At 38.7% G+C, this 15,882-nt stretch overlaps 1 protein-coding gene across 1 annotated transcript in view; it reads right to left on the bottom strand.

The window, feature by feature from the left end:
* USP31 (ubiquitin specific peptidase 31) overlaps positions 1–15,882 on the bottom strand; it is a 71,473-nt gene that overhangs the window by 24,940 nt on the left and 30,651 nt on the right. Inside the window, exons 3-10 of the mRNA XM_025416191.3 lie at positions 15,781–15,869; positions 15,597–15,689; positions 14,816–14,951; positions 12,147–12,291; positions 5,510–5,687; positions 2,581–2,692; positions 1,901–1,995; positions 233–310 (exon numbers count right to left, since the gene is read on the bottom strand). Coding sequence (XP_025271976.2) covers positions 233–310; positions 1,901–1,995; positions 2,581–2,692; positions 5,510–5,687; positions 12,147–12,291; positions 14,816–14,951; positions 15,597–15,689; positions 15,781–15,869 — 926 coding nt within the window. The remainder of the gene's footprint in view (positions 1–232; positions 311–1,900; positions 1,996–2,580; positions 2,693–5,509; positions 5,688–12,146; positions 12,292–14,815; positions 14,952–15,596; positions 15,690–15,780; positions 15,870–15,882) is intronic.

Genomic DNA, 15,882 nt, shown 5'->3' with positions numbered 1-15,882 from the left:
CTGTACAAGGATAAGTAAATAGCTCTGATAGCAGCAAACAAATGTTTTGAGGTCTTTGAGATCCGGACAACAGAAAGTATAGGAAAGAAATAACCAGTTAAATAAAAGATTAGCAACTCATTTGGATACTTAAAGAGAGATTTGTTTCAGCTAATCTGAAAGATCAAAGGGATGCTATTAAAATGATAATTAAAACAATGATTCTATAAGCACTAAATAAAAAAATACTCACAAGTCTTTTGTTTCCTTGTCCCATTCTACCACTAACTTCACATGTGCAGTGCCACCTGGTCCACAAGATTTTAATGCCCTAGAGGATGGAGAGGGAAGTGACATATTATGTTCTAAATAAATTTTACTTACATGATTACCTGCAATTTGATATCATAACAGGATTACTGAAAATCTTCATCATTGTTCCTCATCAGGAAAGGTTTCTGGAGAGACTGTAATGATCTCATATTTAGAATAACTAGGTTACAATTGGACAAAAAAATCCTTAAATTAAAATGTCCGGTATAGAAATAGATTAGAAAAAATCAGCCACATGTTATAAGGCTGTGCACAATCACTTTTAGATGTTCTTTATGACCTTTCCAACTTTTTGTCTCATTTCTCACCAACCCAAATAGAAACCGGATGATAGTTCCTCTGGGAACAAAGTCTGCTCCTGCATTTCTCCTCTCCTGTAAACCATGCCTGGCCCTTGGACTGTGCCCACGCCAATCTAAACTGACCTTCCTGTAAGGTTCCATCTCTGTCCTTTATAAAGCCCTCCCCCTAAGCTCCCTGTCTTATCGCCATCTTCTGAGAAACTCTTCAGCATTACTAGTCAATATTAATTACCCATCTAGAATTTGTTATGCTTTGCAGTATTCTGGATAACCTAATCTCTTAACTCTTGTCTCGGGTAGCCCTGGTGGCTCAGTGGTTTAGTGCTGTCTTCAGCCCAGGGCCTGATCCTGGAGACCCAGGATCGAGTCCCACATCAGACTCCCTCCATGGAGCCTGCTTCTCCCTCTGCCTGTGTTTCTGCCTCTCTCTCTGTGTCTCTCATGAATAAATAAATAAAATCTTAAAACAAAAAACAAAAAACTCATCTCTAAAACCAAACTTAAACTTCTTTCAAACAGAACCAGGTTATATGTGTATGTATGTATATATATATTTTGGAATCCTAAAATGAAGAAACTATAATATTTGTTACAAATTATAATAAAAACAATGTGAGCTTTTGTATTTATATACCCATATATGTATTGTGTATATATACACACACATTTGTATTGTTTTATTAATACAGTAGGGTGTCAGAAGCATGTAGAAAGCACAGAGGTAGCAGAGTGAAGTGACTGTCTACTGAGGGACAGGAGGGACAGAATGATCAACAAATGACACCACATGTGCAAAGGCACACACAAAGCTGTGCCACACATTCCAACAATCCTCATGCTCTGATGCTGCTGAAGGTTTAGAGAAGAAGAGCGGGACCTGACAAATGGGAAGCAAGCAGGGTTCAAACTGTGTAGAGCTTCATAGACCGTGGAAGTCTGGGTTTTATCTTTTAGGCCACAGGTTACCATTTAAGATTTCCAGGAGGAAAGTTGCATGATGAGAACTCTACTTTGGAAAACTTCCATCTTGATTAAATATGGAAGTGTAATTTATCTGTAGTCCTGGGAAATGCATTAATTTGCTTTCCTGACAGGGGTACTCCAGGCTTTTCTGATTTTAAAAAAAAGATCGTAATATCATATTCAAATATGAATGAAAAGTAAAATAAGTACATCTAAACAAGCCTAAGGAGCCTACCACACTTAGGTGAAAATTATACCAGACATCACTAGAAAATACACAGGAGCATAAATAAAATTCTGGAAGGTGAGTTACTGATTTTTACCTTTCTACTGTTGGGTGGCACAGCGGCTGCTCCTCCTGGGGCAGCAAGTATGTTATCCCCACAACACTGACAACACGCAAACTGAATGGACACACCTGCAATCAAACAATAAAGGAAAATGTGGCTGAGTTTCTCTTCAAGGCCATGTGCGCCACAGTGGCTTTTCCAAAACAGAAGGACAGCAAATGGTTTTGCAAAACTTCTGATGTTCTGTTACGTTGCTGAGCCACTATTATACACTTTAAAGATGATTTACCTAAGTGCAACTCACATATCAAATATGTTATACAGGACAAGTAATATGCTGCTTTAGGCTGAACATTAACTTAATATAAGTCTTAAGTTATCTTAAGGATATCTTAATATAGTAATCCTAATTTTGAAAATACACAGCTAATCATGTGCTAATCTTTAACAATAAATATGTATTACAAAGAAATACCTAGCAGTTCAAGGAAATTCTTGCAATGGCCAGAAAATGAGGAATTAAGTCCTTAGTCTTGAAAATCTGAACACAGCTGATTTTATCAAACAGCTTTCCACCAGGGCTCCTCAACATCCCAAATCCATGCCTAGTCTTCCCTAAGCACAGGGGTCCAAAATTCAAATTTCATCACAGTGACTGTTCCTTCACTGGGTATGCACCCATGCTATGCTAGAGTGTCAAAACGCTTACCCACCTGAATGCAAACTGTGGGCCTCAAGAAATACTTCATCTTCTCCAAGATTTCCTTCTGCAGAAGGTCCCATGCTATTGTCTTCTCTAAGTGCAGAACAAAAGGCAGTCCAAACCTAACACAGATAAATATTGCAATCACCTTAAAAGTACGGCCATCCCTTTAATGCTGTAATTTTTTATTTATGATTTCTTAAAATGGAACAACTACATTATTGGGTTTAGGATGGTTCTCAAAATAGGAAATTTAATAGTTATTTTCATAAGTGGATGAAAAAGTCAGAAGAGAAGCTTAGATTGCTAAATGAAATTTAATAGTTCATGTGCTAAAATGGCGACTGGGGATACTACATAGCAAGAGGACAGGATCAATGAATACAGTGAGGAAAGAAGACAGAAGTGGATATAGTCTAGCAAACAGTATGGGTCTACAAAGAACGGGTTGGGTGCTAGAGGAATAGACAGGGCTGGAAGGTCTGACATGCAAGACAGCATTACCCTGGTAGTCTGACAAGGAAGGCACTGGCAAGCAAGTCACAGTAAAAGTCAGCTGCCAGCCTAGGGTAGAAGCCATGAGGCTCCTGCCTATGCTAGGCCCCCAGGAGTTAGAGAATCAGAGGCAGGGCCACAGTTCTCTGCTCTGGCTGTACACGAAGATTACCAAGGCAGCTTTAAAACACCAAGATGTCCAAGGGCACCTGGGCGGCTCAGTGGTTGAGTGCCTGCCTTTGGCTCAGGGCATGATCCCGGGGGCCCAGAATTGAGTCCCGCATTGGGTTCCCCACAGGAAGCCTGCTTCTCCCTCTGCTTATGTGTCTGCCTCTCTCTTTCTGTGTCTCTCATGAATAAATAAATACAATCTTAAAACAACAACAAAAACCATGACGCCCAAGTGCAGCCCTCCAAGATTCTGTTGTAATCACAGTGGTATGTGGCGGGAGCACTGAGATTTGCTGAGGAACCCCACCATCAGAAGTGGTTGTGATATGCAGCCAGGCTGTTCAGACCTACTCTTTGTGCCTTACATGTGTCCTACCCACTCTCTGTGCAGCCAACTCCCTCCCGCCCTGCCTCTAGGCTATCTCCCCTTCACCACATCAAGACCCTGCGGAGGGATTCTTCTCCAGGAAGCACCCTATTGATTTGTTCCTTGGGCTATCTGGGCCATGGTGCTACAAGTACCCTCTATCTTCCTGCCTCTACCAGTAGACAGAGTTATCTGATAGCAGGAACTGTGATTTATTTATCACAGTAACCCAAAGAGCCAATGCCTAGAAATCAATAAATGCTTAATGAATGAATGAACAAGCCAAGAGTTTGAAACCCTGACTCAGGCTGAAACAGGGGCTCTCAGACCAGGAGAGCTGTTTCTAACAGCCTCCGTACACACAACAGTCCTCCATACACGGCAGGTCTTCCACACGTAGCAGCCCTCCACATACAGTACTGTGATGTGAAAGAAATTACAAGTGTGTATAAATCAGCCACTCCTGTTTTTCACACGGTCATGTCTTCACTTGTAAGAGAAGGGCATCACAAAAGGGACTCCACAAGTTTTTTAGTTTGTTTTTTTGTTTTTTGTTTTTTTAAAGATTTTATTTATTTATTTATTCATAGAGACAGAGAGAGAGGGAGGCAGAGACACAGGCAGAGGAAGAAGCAGGCTTCATACAGAGAGCCCAACATGGGACTCGATCCATGGTCTCCAGGATCACGCCCTGGACTGCAGGCGGCGCTAAACCGCTGCACCACCGGGGCTGCCCAGTTCTTTAGTTTTTATCAATGCGCTGAGCTGCCTTTCTTTCTGCCCCCTTTTAAACATGCCAAGCTCCTCTTAGTCTTAGGGTCTTTGTACTCATGTTGTCTCAGTACAGATCCTTTTCCCCAGAGGTTCCCATCACTCACACTGTCTCCTCAGAGGTATGCTACTTCCTCGGGTGGATTTCCCCATCCCCCTCTTTGGTGCAGCCTGGCTACACCCCTGACCAGCACACTCTATCACACCAGTAAAGACACTTGTATACGGCCAGTCTGTCTAAGCTCCACAAGAACACAGCCTGTCTCCTTCACAGCTCTATCCCCAGTGTTGGAATAGTGCCTGACACTGTAAACACCCAAGTATTGGTTAACAAATATCATAAATATACAAATCAACACATTTTGCACTTATGTTATTTAACCATTATTAAATGAGGAAGTTATCTCAAATCAACATTTGAAAAGGATAATAAAATGTTACCCTGACAAACAGGAGAAACAGAGTCCTTTGTCCCTGAAACATACCCATATCTCGTGATTACTCAGGTTACATTACTATTGTGATAGGGCTGCTTTAAAACACAGTCTAAAAAAATAAAAAAATAAAAAAAAAATAAAATAAAACACAGTCTAAAAGTCCCAACAATTCTTAGCAGGAAACAGACTTGAGAGAGATATGCGACTCCCAAATTTCTGACTTAAGCAGCTGAATGAATAGTGGTGCCATTTGCTGAGAGAGGAAATACTGGAAGACCAGATTTACAGGGAATGAGAGTCTGTTCAGTTTGGAACATAAGACTGAGGTGCATGTACCATCCAACAAGATATGTTAAGAATTAAAAAAAAAAAAAAAAAAAAAGCTGTTAAGAAAGTAGCTGGATATAGGCCTGAAGGCCCCACGAGGAACCTGAACTAAAAAACTAAAAATAAATACATCCATCGAGCCTTTAACAACTAGATGAGCTTGAAAAGCCTTTCTAATTCAGATTCTATCATTCTAATTTTATATTCTCCCCTTCTCAACTCCTCAAATCAGGTCAACTTATACGTATACTTTTTCTAAATATCAGAATCAAAAATTAATAAAAGTAAGGGGTTTTCGTGCCCACATTTTTAAATGTTTGAAAATATTAGACTTTTACAGTTTCAGCACTTATTGGTAATCTGGTTTTTACCTCTTCCCTTGTTGCCCAGTGCAGGCTCGGTTACACACTAATAGAACAATCTTGTCGCCTCCTGCTCTTGTTGGGGGCAAGTCTGTTTTCCCTTGCTTTGCTAATGCTTGTGTAGAAGACAGTCGATGATGATCCAATCCAAATTTCAAGTGGTTTAGATTGTTGTTTAAGTGGATTCCTGGAAAAATAAAAAAATAAAAAACAACTTATTCAAGAATTCAAAATTCTTTTTGTCATTCATTACAAAAAATTTACCCAAAAGAGAAATTAAGAAGTTGCATCATGTAATTTAAACTATAATCAAAAAAGAAACCAAATGATCTACTTTGAGATAATGCATCTAGCCATTAAAACAACTTTTTCTGGGGATCCCTGGGTGGCTCAGCAGTTTAGTGCCTGCGGTTGGCCCAGGGTACCATCCTGGAGTCCCGGGATCGAGTCCCACGTCGGGCTCTCAGCATGGAGCCTGCTTCTCCCTCTGCCTGTGTCTCTGCCTCTCTCTGTCTCTCTCTCTCTCTCTATCATAAATAAATAAATGAATGAATGAATGAATGAATGAATGAATGAATAAATAAATAAATAAATAAATAAATCTTTTTAAAAAAACCACAACTTTTTTTTAATTTCATTTTCAAGTAGACTCCACATCCAGCGTGGAGCCCAAGTGGGGCCTAAACTCACAATCCTGAGATCAAGACCTAAGCTGAGATCAAGAGTCAGAGGCTTAACCAACTGAGCCACCTAGGCACCCACCATTAAAATAATTTAAGCATCATCGTTTCCTTTAAATTAGCTTTAGGTCTTGAAAACTGAAATTTAAAACTGTTCACTTGAGGGCACTGAGGTGGCTCAGTCAATTGAGCATATGACTCTTAATTTCAGTTTAGGTCATAATCTCGGGGTCCTGGGATCCACATTTGGTGGGGAGTCTGCTTGAGGATTCTCGGTCTGTCTCCCTCTGCCTCTTTCCCGTACTCACACACACTCTCTCTCTCTCTCTCTCAAATAAATAAATCTTTAAAAAAAAAAAACAAAACTCTTCACTTGAGTGAATATTGGATACAGTTTTAGAAGAGCAAGTTTGCAGAGATGATTCACCAAGACAAATTTAGGGTGAGACCATACAACCAGCAACTAAATAAATTAAAAAAAAAATAAGACTAGTAAATGTGGAATGATCTTCAATATTCTAACTGTAGTTTTTTCTCCCTAAAGAGCCAGACTTTAGAAACAAAAGATAAACCACACTTACTAGATTCATAGTCATTATAGGGCATGTCACCCTTAATAAAACCAACCACACTGGATGGACCTACATTTAAAGTGAACAAAAATATATGATTGGTGGGCATGAAACAGGCTGTTGAAAATCAGGTCTTCAGAAATGCCTGAAAGCAGTGCTATCAATCAGAGCTACTACTCAGCAATTCAGCACCTAGTACAATGCCCTGTACTTAGTAGAAACTCAGTAAGTGCTTTATTAAACAATTGTTCATTTCGATAGAATACTATTCAGCCATAAAAAAAAGAACGAAATCTTGCCATTTGCAACAACATGGATGGACCCTGAGGGCCTTATGCTAAGTGAAAGAATTCAGACAGAGAAAGACAAATACTGTATGATCTCACTTATATGTGGAATTTAAGAACAAAACCAAGCTCACATAGACAGAAAACAGATTAGTGGTTGCAGGAGGGTAGAGTGTCAGCAAAATCAATGAAAGGGGATCAAAAAGTTCGAACTTCCAGCTAATAAAATAAGTAATGAGATGTAATGCACAACATAGTGACTATAGTTATTAATAATACTGTATTGTATATTTGAATGTTGCTAAGAAAGCAGATCTTAAAAGTCCTTTAAACTCATACCAAAGTTTAAAGGAAATCATACTCCAACTTATAAATAGAAGATAGCCCTCCAGAAATATCAGGGAGGGAGACAGAACATGAGAGACTCCTAACTCTGGGAAACGAACTAGGGGTGGTGGAAGGGGAGGTGGATGGGGGGGAAGGGTGACTGGGTGACGGGCACTGAGGGGGACACTTGATGGGATGAGCACTGGGTATTAGTCTATATGTTGGCAAATTGAACACCAATAAAAAATAAATTTATAAAAAAAAAGAAGATAGCCCTCCAGTACACCTAGGTGGCTCAGTCAGTTAAGCATCCAGCTTAATATAACTTAATATAACTTGCAGCTATATTCTCTTGGGGTCCATGATCTTGGGGTCCTGGGATGGAACCCCACATCAGGCTCCCTGCTCAGCAGGGAAGAAGAAAAAGCCCTCCACTGCCACCATCACCACACACACACAAAAAATAAGCACAACACACAAATAAGAACAACAATAAGAAAAGAAGAATAAAATAAAAAGTGGCTTGTACAAAACCAAAAGTATTCATAGCAGTATTTTGGCAATAAACTAAAAATCCATCAATATGAGATTTGCCAAACCTATTAAGGACATCAGCATTACAGCAATTTAAAATGACCAGTATGTGATTAATATAAAAATAAATTTCAGAAGAACTCGAGTTTAAAAAAAAAAAAGTATATAGAAACTAGAAAAAAGAAAAAATGGAATCTTCATCAGGCTATTAGAGAGAAGAAAAAATTTTAAACTAAAACACCAAAAACAAATTACAAAAGGAAGAACAGATTTCACTTCACAGTCACTTTAAACTTTGGTATGAAAAAATAAAAATAAGAGGATTTTGAATTTGAGACAATGAACGACCTGACTTCATTTCCTAGCTCTTTTGCAGAAGGCTGGTAAGACCTGTTCTAAAGTGATGAGGGTCCCTAATGAGAAGAGGGGGTACCACTCAACTGCACAGAAATCAAGCTCTGTGTTCAAAAAGCACACCCACTTACTACCAGCTGCATGACTGGGATGGTTACTCAACTTCCCCAAGTCTTAGCTCCTTCATGTGTAAAGTGGGGAAGGCAGCAGCATCATAAATCTCAAGTAATTCATTTACAAGGCTTAGAACAGAGGCTAATACTTAGTAAGTGGTATGGTCAGTCTTCTGACAGGGGCATTCTCTGGTTGGTAGATGACAACCTTGGACCTCACCAAATTCACTTAAAAACAGAAACTTAGGGCAACCCGGGTGGTTCAGCAGTTTAGCGCTGCCTTTAGCCCAGGGCATGACCCTGGAGACCCGGGATCGAGTCCCACGTCGGGCTCCCTGAATGGAGCTTGCTTCTCCCTCTGCCTTTGTCTCTGCCTTTCTCATGAATAAATAAAATCTTAAAAAAAAAATAAAAAAAAAGAGCTCAAATTCTTTTAAAAAAAACAAAAACAGAAAGTGTTAACTCTTCACACTAACAGGGGTGCACAAAGGGATTTGGGCAAATTTTCAGTTGAATGGACATTAATTGGGCTCTTATTGTGCATTAGGAACTATACTGAACTGCTGGGGTATAAAAGATAAAACAAAACATAGCCCCAACCGCAAAGAATTTCACAGTGTAGTGGAAGGACAAGAGAAGTACACACAATGTGCTGCTGTCAGAGATTAGCAGAAGACATGATGGAACAAGAGGAAGGCAGCCAGCCTGACATGGGGGAAGTGAGGAAGAGCTTGCTGGAGAAGGTGATAATGGAGTTTTTTACTGTAATATAATTAAAAGTAGAAAACAATTTCAGCAAACAAAGCACGCACATGAAAATGCAACTGGAAAAAAAAAGAGCTGCTAGGTCAAAAAAAATTAAAGCTGAAATAACAAACTACCTAGAAAATAGTAATGTAAATATGAATATACCAGAGATAACTGAATCTTAGTCTGGCAGTTGAGAAAGCTGACCAACCCAACATAAAGAATTACCAAAAAGTTCAGAAACTGGGGCATCTCCGGAAGTAGGTGGTGGAGGAAAGGAGGAACTAAATTAAGGACTTACAAAATAAGGGCACCAAGATCATTCAAAGCAGAAAGAATGGTCTCTCCAGCTAGGAGAGTGCTAGGAGCTAGGAGTACTGACTATTTACATACAACAAAAAAATGCAGGTAGACCACCACCTCAAACCATATACAAAAATTAACTCAAAATGGTGCAAAGATCTAAATGTAAGAGTTAAAGCTTCAAAACTCTTAGAAGTAAACACAGGAGTAAGCTTCATGGTCCTGGATTAAAGGATGAAATCTCAGATATGACACCAAAAGCATAAGCAACAAAAAATCAGACTTCAAAACTAAGAACTTTAAAAAAATAATAATAAAAAAATAAGAACTTTTGTGCATCAGAAGTCACTATCAAGAAAGTGAAAAGGCAATCTACAGAATAGAAGAAAATATTTGCAAGTCAGATATCTGATAAGGGTCTAGAATCCGTCTACCATATATAAAGAGTTCTTACAACTCAATAACAAGAAAAAATTTTTAAATTTAAAAATGGGGAAAAAATTTGAATAGATATTTCTCCATAGAGGATAAACAAATTTCCAACAAGCACATGAAAAAATGATCCATCATCATCCAAACACAATGCATGAATAAATGCAAATACAAGAACAATAACACATCACTTCACACCCACTAGGATGGCTATAATAAAAAAGATGGAAAATAATAAACGTTAGCAAGAATGTGGAAAAATTATAATCCACATATATTGGCGGGATAAAAAATTATTCACCTGTTGTAGAAAACAGTTTAACAATTCCTCAAAAGATTAAACACAGAATTACCATGACCTAGTGTTTCCACTCATAGATGTGTGTGTATCCCAAAAGAACTGAAAACAGGTATTCAAACAAACACAAATAGTCATAACAGCACTATTCCATAATGGGGAAATAACCCAAATGTCCATCAACAGATAAACTGATAAACCAAACATGGTGTATACATACAATGAAATACTATTCAGCCATAAAAAGGACTGCAGGACTAATACACACTACAACAGGGATGAACCCTGAAACATTATGCTAAGTGAAAGAAGCAAGTCAAAAGAGGCCATATATTATACAATTCTGTTCACATGAAAGTCTAGACTAGTCTACAGAGATGGAGAGTAGAAGAGTGGTTGTTTAGAACTGGGTGGGATGGGGAGACTACAGGGAGGTGTGTGTAGAGGAGACAAAGTAGGAGCTGAGAAAGGAACTGGAGAAATGAATTCTCAACAGAGCAAACCAAACGTATAAAAGTACATGGCATTCGAGACATACAGAGTAACCGAGATGGGATATGTGGAGAAGGAGACAGAATATAGTAAAGAGACTGGAAAGAAAGGTAAAGACCAACCATGGCAGGACATACATTCTTCTAAGGTGCTGATATATAATCTCAGACAAAGGGGGAAACACTGGCAATTCGATAAGCATGTAATACAATCAGAATATATATCCAAGTAAGTCTGGTGGCACCATTATTTCACCAAAAATAACTGAACAGAAGAAAGCTTACAGGTAAAGCTATTACTAGAGAAGTTACTAGAAAAGCCCAGTTGAGGCTGGTCTGAGCTGTATCAGTGGCAAGAGGACGAGGAGGAAAACTGTATAATGTTTAATAAGTTCTACATGAATTTTGAGGGAGAAGTGCTTGGGTTCACCTTGGGTGAAGAGAAGGATGGTGGCATCATGATTCCAGAGAAGAAACACAGAAGGATTGGGTCTAAGAAATGCTGGGTATTAAGATATGTTAAGTATTAAGATGATGCAGGACTTGTAAGCAGATTTCAACAGACAGTTAAAAGTCAGGGAATGGAAGCATAAGAAAAGACAGAATGAGCAGGGAGGTTTCAGTTCTAAAAATCATGGCAGTAGAAAGACATTGTTGAGCCTGGGTTCTCATTTCAGCAGTTCTTGAACTTTGGTGTACATTAGAATCACCTGTGAAAAACAGCATGCTGGGCCCCATCCCCGAGCCACTCGTTCAGTGGGCCTGGAGTGGGGTCCAGGAATCTGCATTTCTAATCAGTTCCTAGGTGCCTCTCATGCTTTAATAACTACTGGAGTAGAGAAAAAGAACAGAGGCCCCAGAACCATGAAGAACACTAAGGCCAGGAACAAAGTTGGAGTTGCCTAGCAACTTTCAAAATCAGAAATAGCCCCCAGATCCTCCAAGCACAGTAGAGAGAGAGATAGGCTAAGTTCCAAATCACAGCCCAAACCACAGGAAAAGGAACAGAGTCCTTACTCTCTTTTGCTGCCTTGATGCAAATTCCTTAAAAGCAAGGTATCAAAAAACATTCTATAGCAAAGAGTTAGAGTTTAGAAATTAAGCATCAGAGCAGATAACAAAATGCAAAAAAGAAAAAAAAAAGAAAAGAAAAAATGAAAAGAAAAAGAAAAAGAAAAAGAAAAAAAGCCATCATGCATCCTCCCAAATACTGTTAAAAGATGCTTAAGAAGCCACTTAAGGGAGGATTCAATCAGGTTTGAGCCTCAGACAGGGGCTGCTCCAACTGTGGGCAGGAAAGATTAGAAACTAAGGAAATATCCTTGCCTGAAACAGTGAGAACTGCCTTCTTCCAGAGAATGTTACCATAAAATTTATGCCATCACAAAAATAAGTATTATGTGTATTTTACCATAATTTTAAAAAACTATGCCATCATATAATAGACATCTCAAAGGGTAGACAGTTGTGAAACCTGAAAACCCTTATGGAAACAGATGCTCATTTACCTCTTTGACTGAGAATTCCTTCAGGCCTAAATATTTCTGGAGTCTCAAAGGCAAAAATGCAGTCGCTTTCATGGACTGTTTCCAGGTCGTCTGTGTCACAAAAGGAACGATGGAACCCATCATAGTACATTTCCGTTAACACAATCTAAAAATGGGAAAAATGTAAACAGTTGGATAACTGGAAAGTCAATACAAATTGATCTCCCGATTCTACCATGAACTCCAGCCCATCAAGGCTTACGGCGATGAGAGGGCTCTGAAACACATCACAGAGACCATACTATCCACTTTCAGTAAGAGAATCTTAGAAGCAGGATAACCTCTATACATGTATAATATACTCTCATTTCAGAATGCTATGGCACTGAATCCAGAGTTCCTCTAAGTTTTCGTGAAGAAGAGTCCCAGGAAATGATAAAGGCTAACCCCCTTGTCTCACAAGGGGAAGAAATTGAAGAGAGGTAGGAGACTTGCCAAAAAGTATCAGATTATTCAGTCTCTTGCAGCAAGAAGAGTCCACATCTGATTCCAAGACTTTCTCCTACATCATTAACTTTTCTTCATTTCAGGTTTAAAAAATGTCATACAACCATAGATTTTGTATTAGGAAAAAAAATGAAATAAATTCAAATATCTAAAAAAAAAATTTTTTTTAATTCAAATATCAATAGGAACTAGTTAAATATGTTATAGTCCTACTGTAATTATAAAGCTATTACAAAAAAAAATGAGCCACATATATTTGCACTAACATGGAAAGATATCCTAGTAAGTAACATAAAGAGTAATGTGTGTAAATGATTCCATTTTTTATAAAATAACAAATGTAGTAAATGCACAGGATAAAATAGGAGTGAATACACAGCACACTATTAGAGTTAGTAACACTTAGTTCTAAGATACTTAAGACACTTCTACTTTCTAAGTCCTATTTCTGAAATGGTTGAATATTTCACAATAAAACAGAAAAACAAAAGATGGGAGAAAAAACAATGGAAACATTTAGATGCTCATTACATGATCAGTACCACTGTCTAGAGATAAAGCGCTGGATTGGGCATGAAGAGGTTCCAGTCTCAGCCTGCCACCAACCAGCCCTATGTTCTTGAACAAGCTACACGGTTTCTCTGGGCTTCCTTCAAATGAGGGGGTTGGAACGGACTCCTAAGATCCCCTCTTCTAACGCAAACACACTACAAATCTGTGAGGTGAAAGAGGCTGGTGGCACATTCCACAAATAGTCCAAGAAAAATATTCCTGGCACATTCTTCTTCTAATGATTATAATGACCACATTGTTTTTCTGCAGGTGAACATTCAAGTGTAATTTACTTTCTCTAGCAAGCTAAGGTCAAAAACAAACTTGTAATTCTATCAGCCATTTAAACCACATTGCAAAAAGAGCCAGAAAGCACTGGAAGCTTTAAACATACAACCAGATCTGCCCTCAACACAGCCCCTCAGCCTGCTTCCCTCTTTCAAAAGTCTTTCCTCCCATCCTGAAGGGAAAAAAAAGAATCCATAAACACTTAAGAGTAAGGAAGGACATGAACATTTTATTAACATGCCAGTACTTGCCTATGAAAATGTGAGATACTCACTATATTAGAGCAACACCACTGGTTGCATTTGTTTTACTGTAGTATCTTCCCAAATGAAGCCACATGAGGCCAAAGTACAAAATACTTCTATTAATCACATGATTCCATAGCAGCTTCCTGAAGCTATCTAGGGAAAAGTTATTCTACCACAGAATCATCTTTCTTAGTAAATCTAAAATAGGAAATGTTTTTCTAAATAAAATCATAGTAGTGAATGGAGTAAAAACTGTGGCAAAAATGTCAAGTCACAAACAGGTAAAAAATACTTAGGGTCAAATCTTTAAATATGGGGATCCCTGGGTGGCTCAGTGGTTTAGCACCTGCCTTTGGCCCAGGGTGTGGTCCTGGAGTCCCAGGATCAAGTCCTACATCGGGCTCCCTGCGTGGAGCCTGCTTCTCCCTCTACCTGTGTCTCTGCCTCTCTCTCTGTGTGTGTCTCTCATGAATAAATAAAATCTTTTTTTAAAAAAATCTTTAAATATAACTACTTATCAAAAATTTACCCCAAAAAAGGCGGCAGAAGAGGTACAACGTTCCTTTCTCTCATCTAAACAAAGTGTGTCTCTAACCCAGCTTTAAGCAGAAAGTGAACCATACTGAGCATCTATATGTACTATACCAGCAAGCAGATATCCATTCTTATCACCATACTGGAAAGGGTCAACTTTTCTAAGCCTCTCTGACCTTCAAATACCAGAGGGATGCTCTACCTATTGCCCACAGAAAAATCCCTAAGAATGGCTTAAGAGAGGCTGAGTAATTATAAATGAAGCTAAAAGGAAGGTCTTGGTGTAAAATCATAGCTTTCCTTTTAAATATATATATATATACAATTAAATGAAGCATGAAAAGTTTTAATGTACATTTTCATCCTTTGGGTCTTAATTTTTCTTTCCTCCACACAGACACAATTGGTTTTACATTTCTACCTAACCATACTTGGCAGGGGACTGTTAAAAAATTCCAGAAGAGAAAGCAACATTTTTGTTTTGTTTTGTTTTGTTTTGTTTTGTTTTAGAAAGCAACATTTTTATGGCTCATGTGTAACTGGCCTGAGCAGGCTTATTACCTGATCAGTGGGGATCTTTGTTTCCATAGACACTGCTTCCCGAAGCCTGGCGACAGTCCCAGACAGAGGCACAGCCACACCAATCCTCATGCAGTGAGAACATTTCCCCTGATACACTACGGTAACATAGAGAGGCCTGTGCAGATCAAAGTCAGATCTTCTCATTAGGCACTTATTTCAACTAAAATACAGAAGCAAAACAAACCTGATCTGAAATTAACAAAAAACAGAAGCTAACCCACATCTCTATCTGGAAGCCAAAGGGAAAAAAATCTCATCTGGACCTAAGTAGAACCAGAAAACAAAAACCAAGGCATCTTTGGAGAAGGCAGCCAAACAAAATATAATATATCAACACTTGACTCTGTGCATTATATGTTCTTTACAATTCTCAGAAATTTCAAAAAACAGCTCAAATAAAGCAACTAAAAGTGCAAAATAAAGTCTCTGGAAAATCTAGAAGACACTCAACAACCCTCCCCCTGCCCGACACTATCAATGGATGAGCAACTGAAGAGACTAAAACCACAGGGACTGAAAAGACTTACTTGTCCCGTATGCCTGCTCACCCTGCAAATTCAGACAGGGTGGATTTGTGTCTTATTTATCTTTGTGTCCTAATGCCCTTGGCAAACCTCAAGGTTTTAATAATGTCTGTATTCAATTTATCACTAATTCCATTACTTGTCTAAATAAGTAAGAAGGAAGGACTAACAGGAACCTCCAGAGGAAAAGAATACACAGGAATGTACAGTGTTAATTTTATTAAATCTGTTCTTACCTTGTGTGGGGTAGAGGAATTGGCAAAGAAATGCAGAGGAACGGGTCAAAAGTGTTGCTCTGTTTCTGACAGTGAGGACATGTCAAAGAAGATCTTCAAAGACAAAAATGAAAGACATGCACAGTAGGATCATCTAGAGCAATGTCAAACAGAGCACATACGAGACAATTTGATATGCTCTTACCTGTACTGGGCTTGAAAAAGTTCTTGTACAAAAGTGCTACAGACAGGAAAAGATGGTCCCTCGGGCATCATATCAGTCTCTGATGGTGGCTAAAAAATGGAA

Source organism: Canis lupus, chromosome 6 (genome assembly GCF_003254725.2).
Source record: "Canis lupus dingo isolate Sandy chromosome 6, ASM325472v2, whole genome shotgun sequence".
In the NCBI taxonomy this organism is placed as follows: domain Eukaryota; kingdom Metazoa; phylum Chordata; class Mammalia; order Carnivora; family Canidae; genus Canis; species Canis lupus.
The sequence above is the reverse complement of the archived record's forward strand: the minus strand, read 5'-3'. Positions and strand labels throughout refer to the sequence as shown.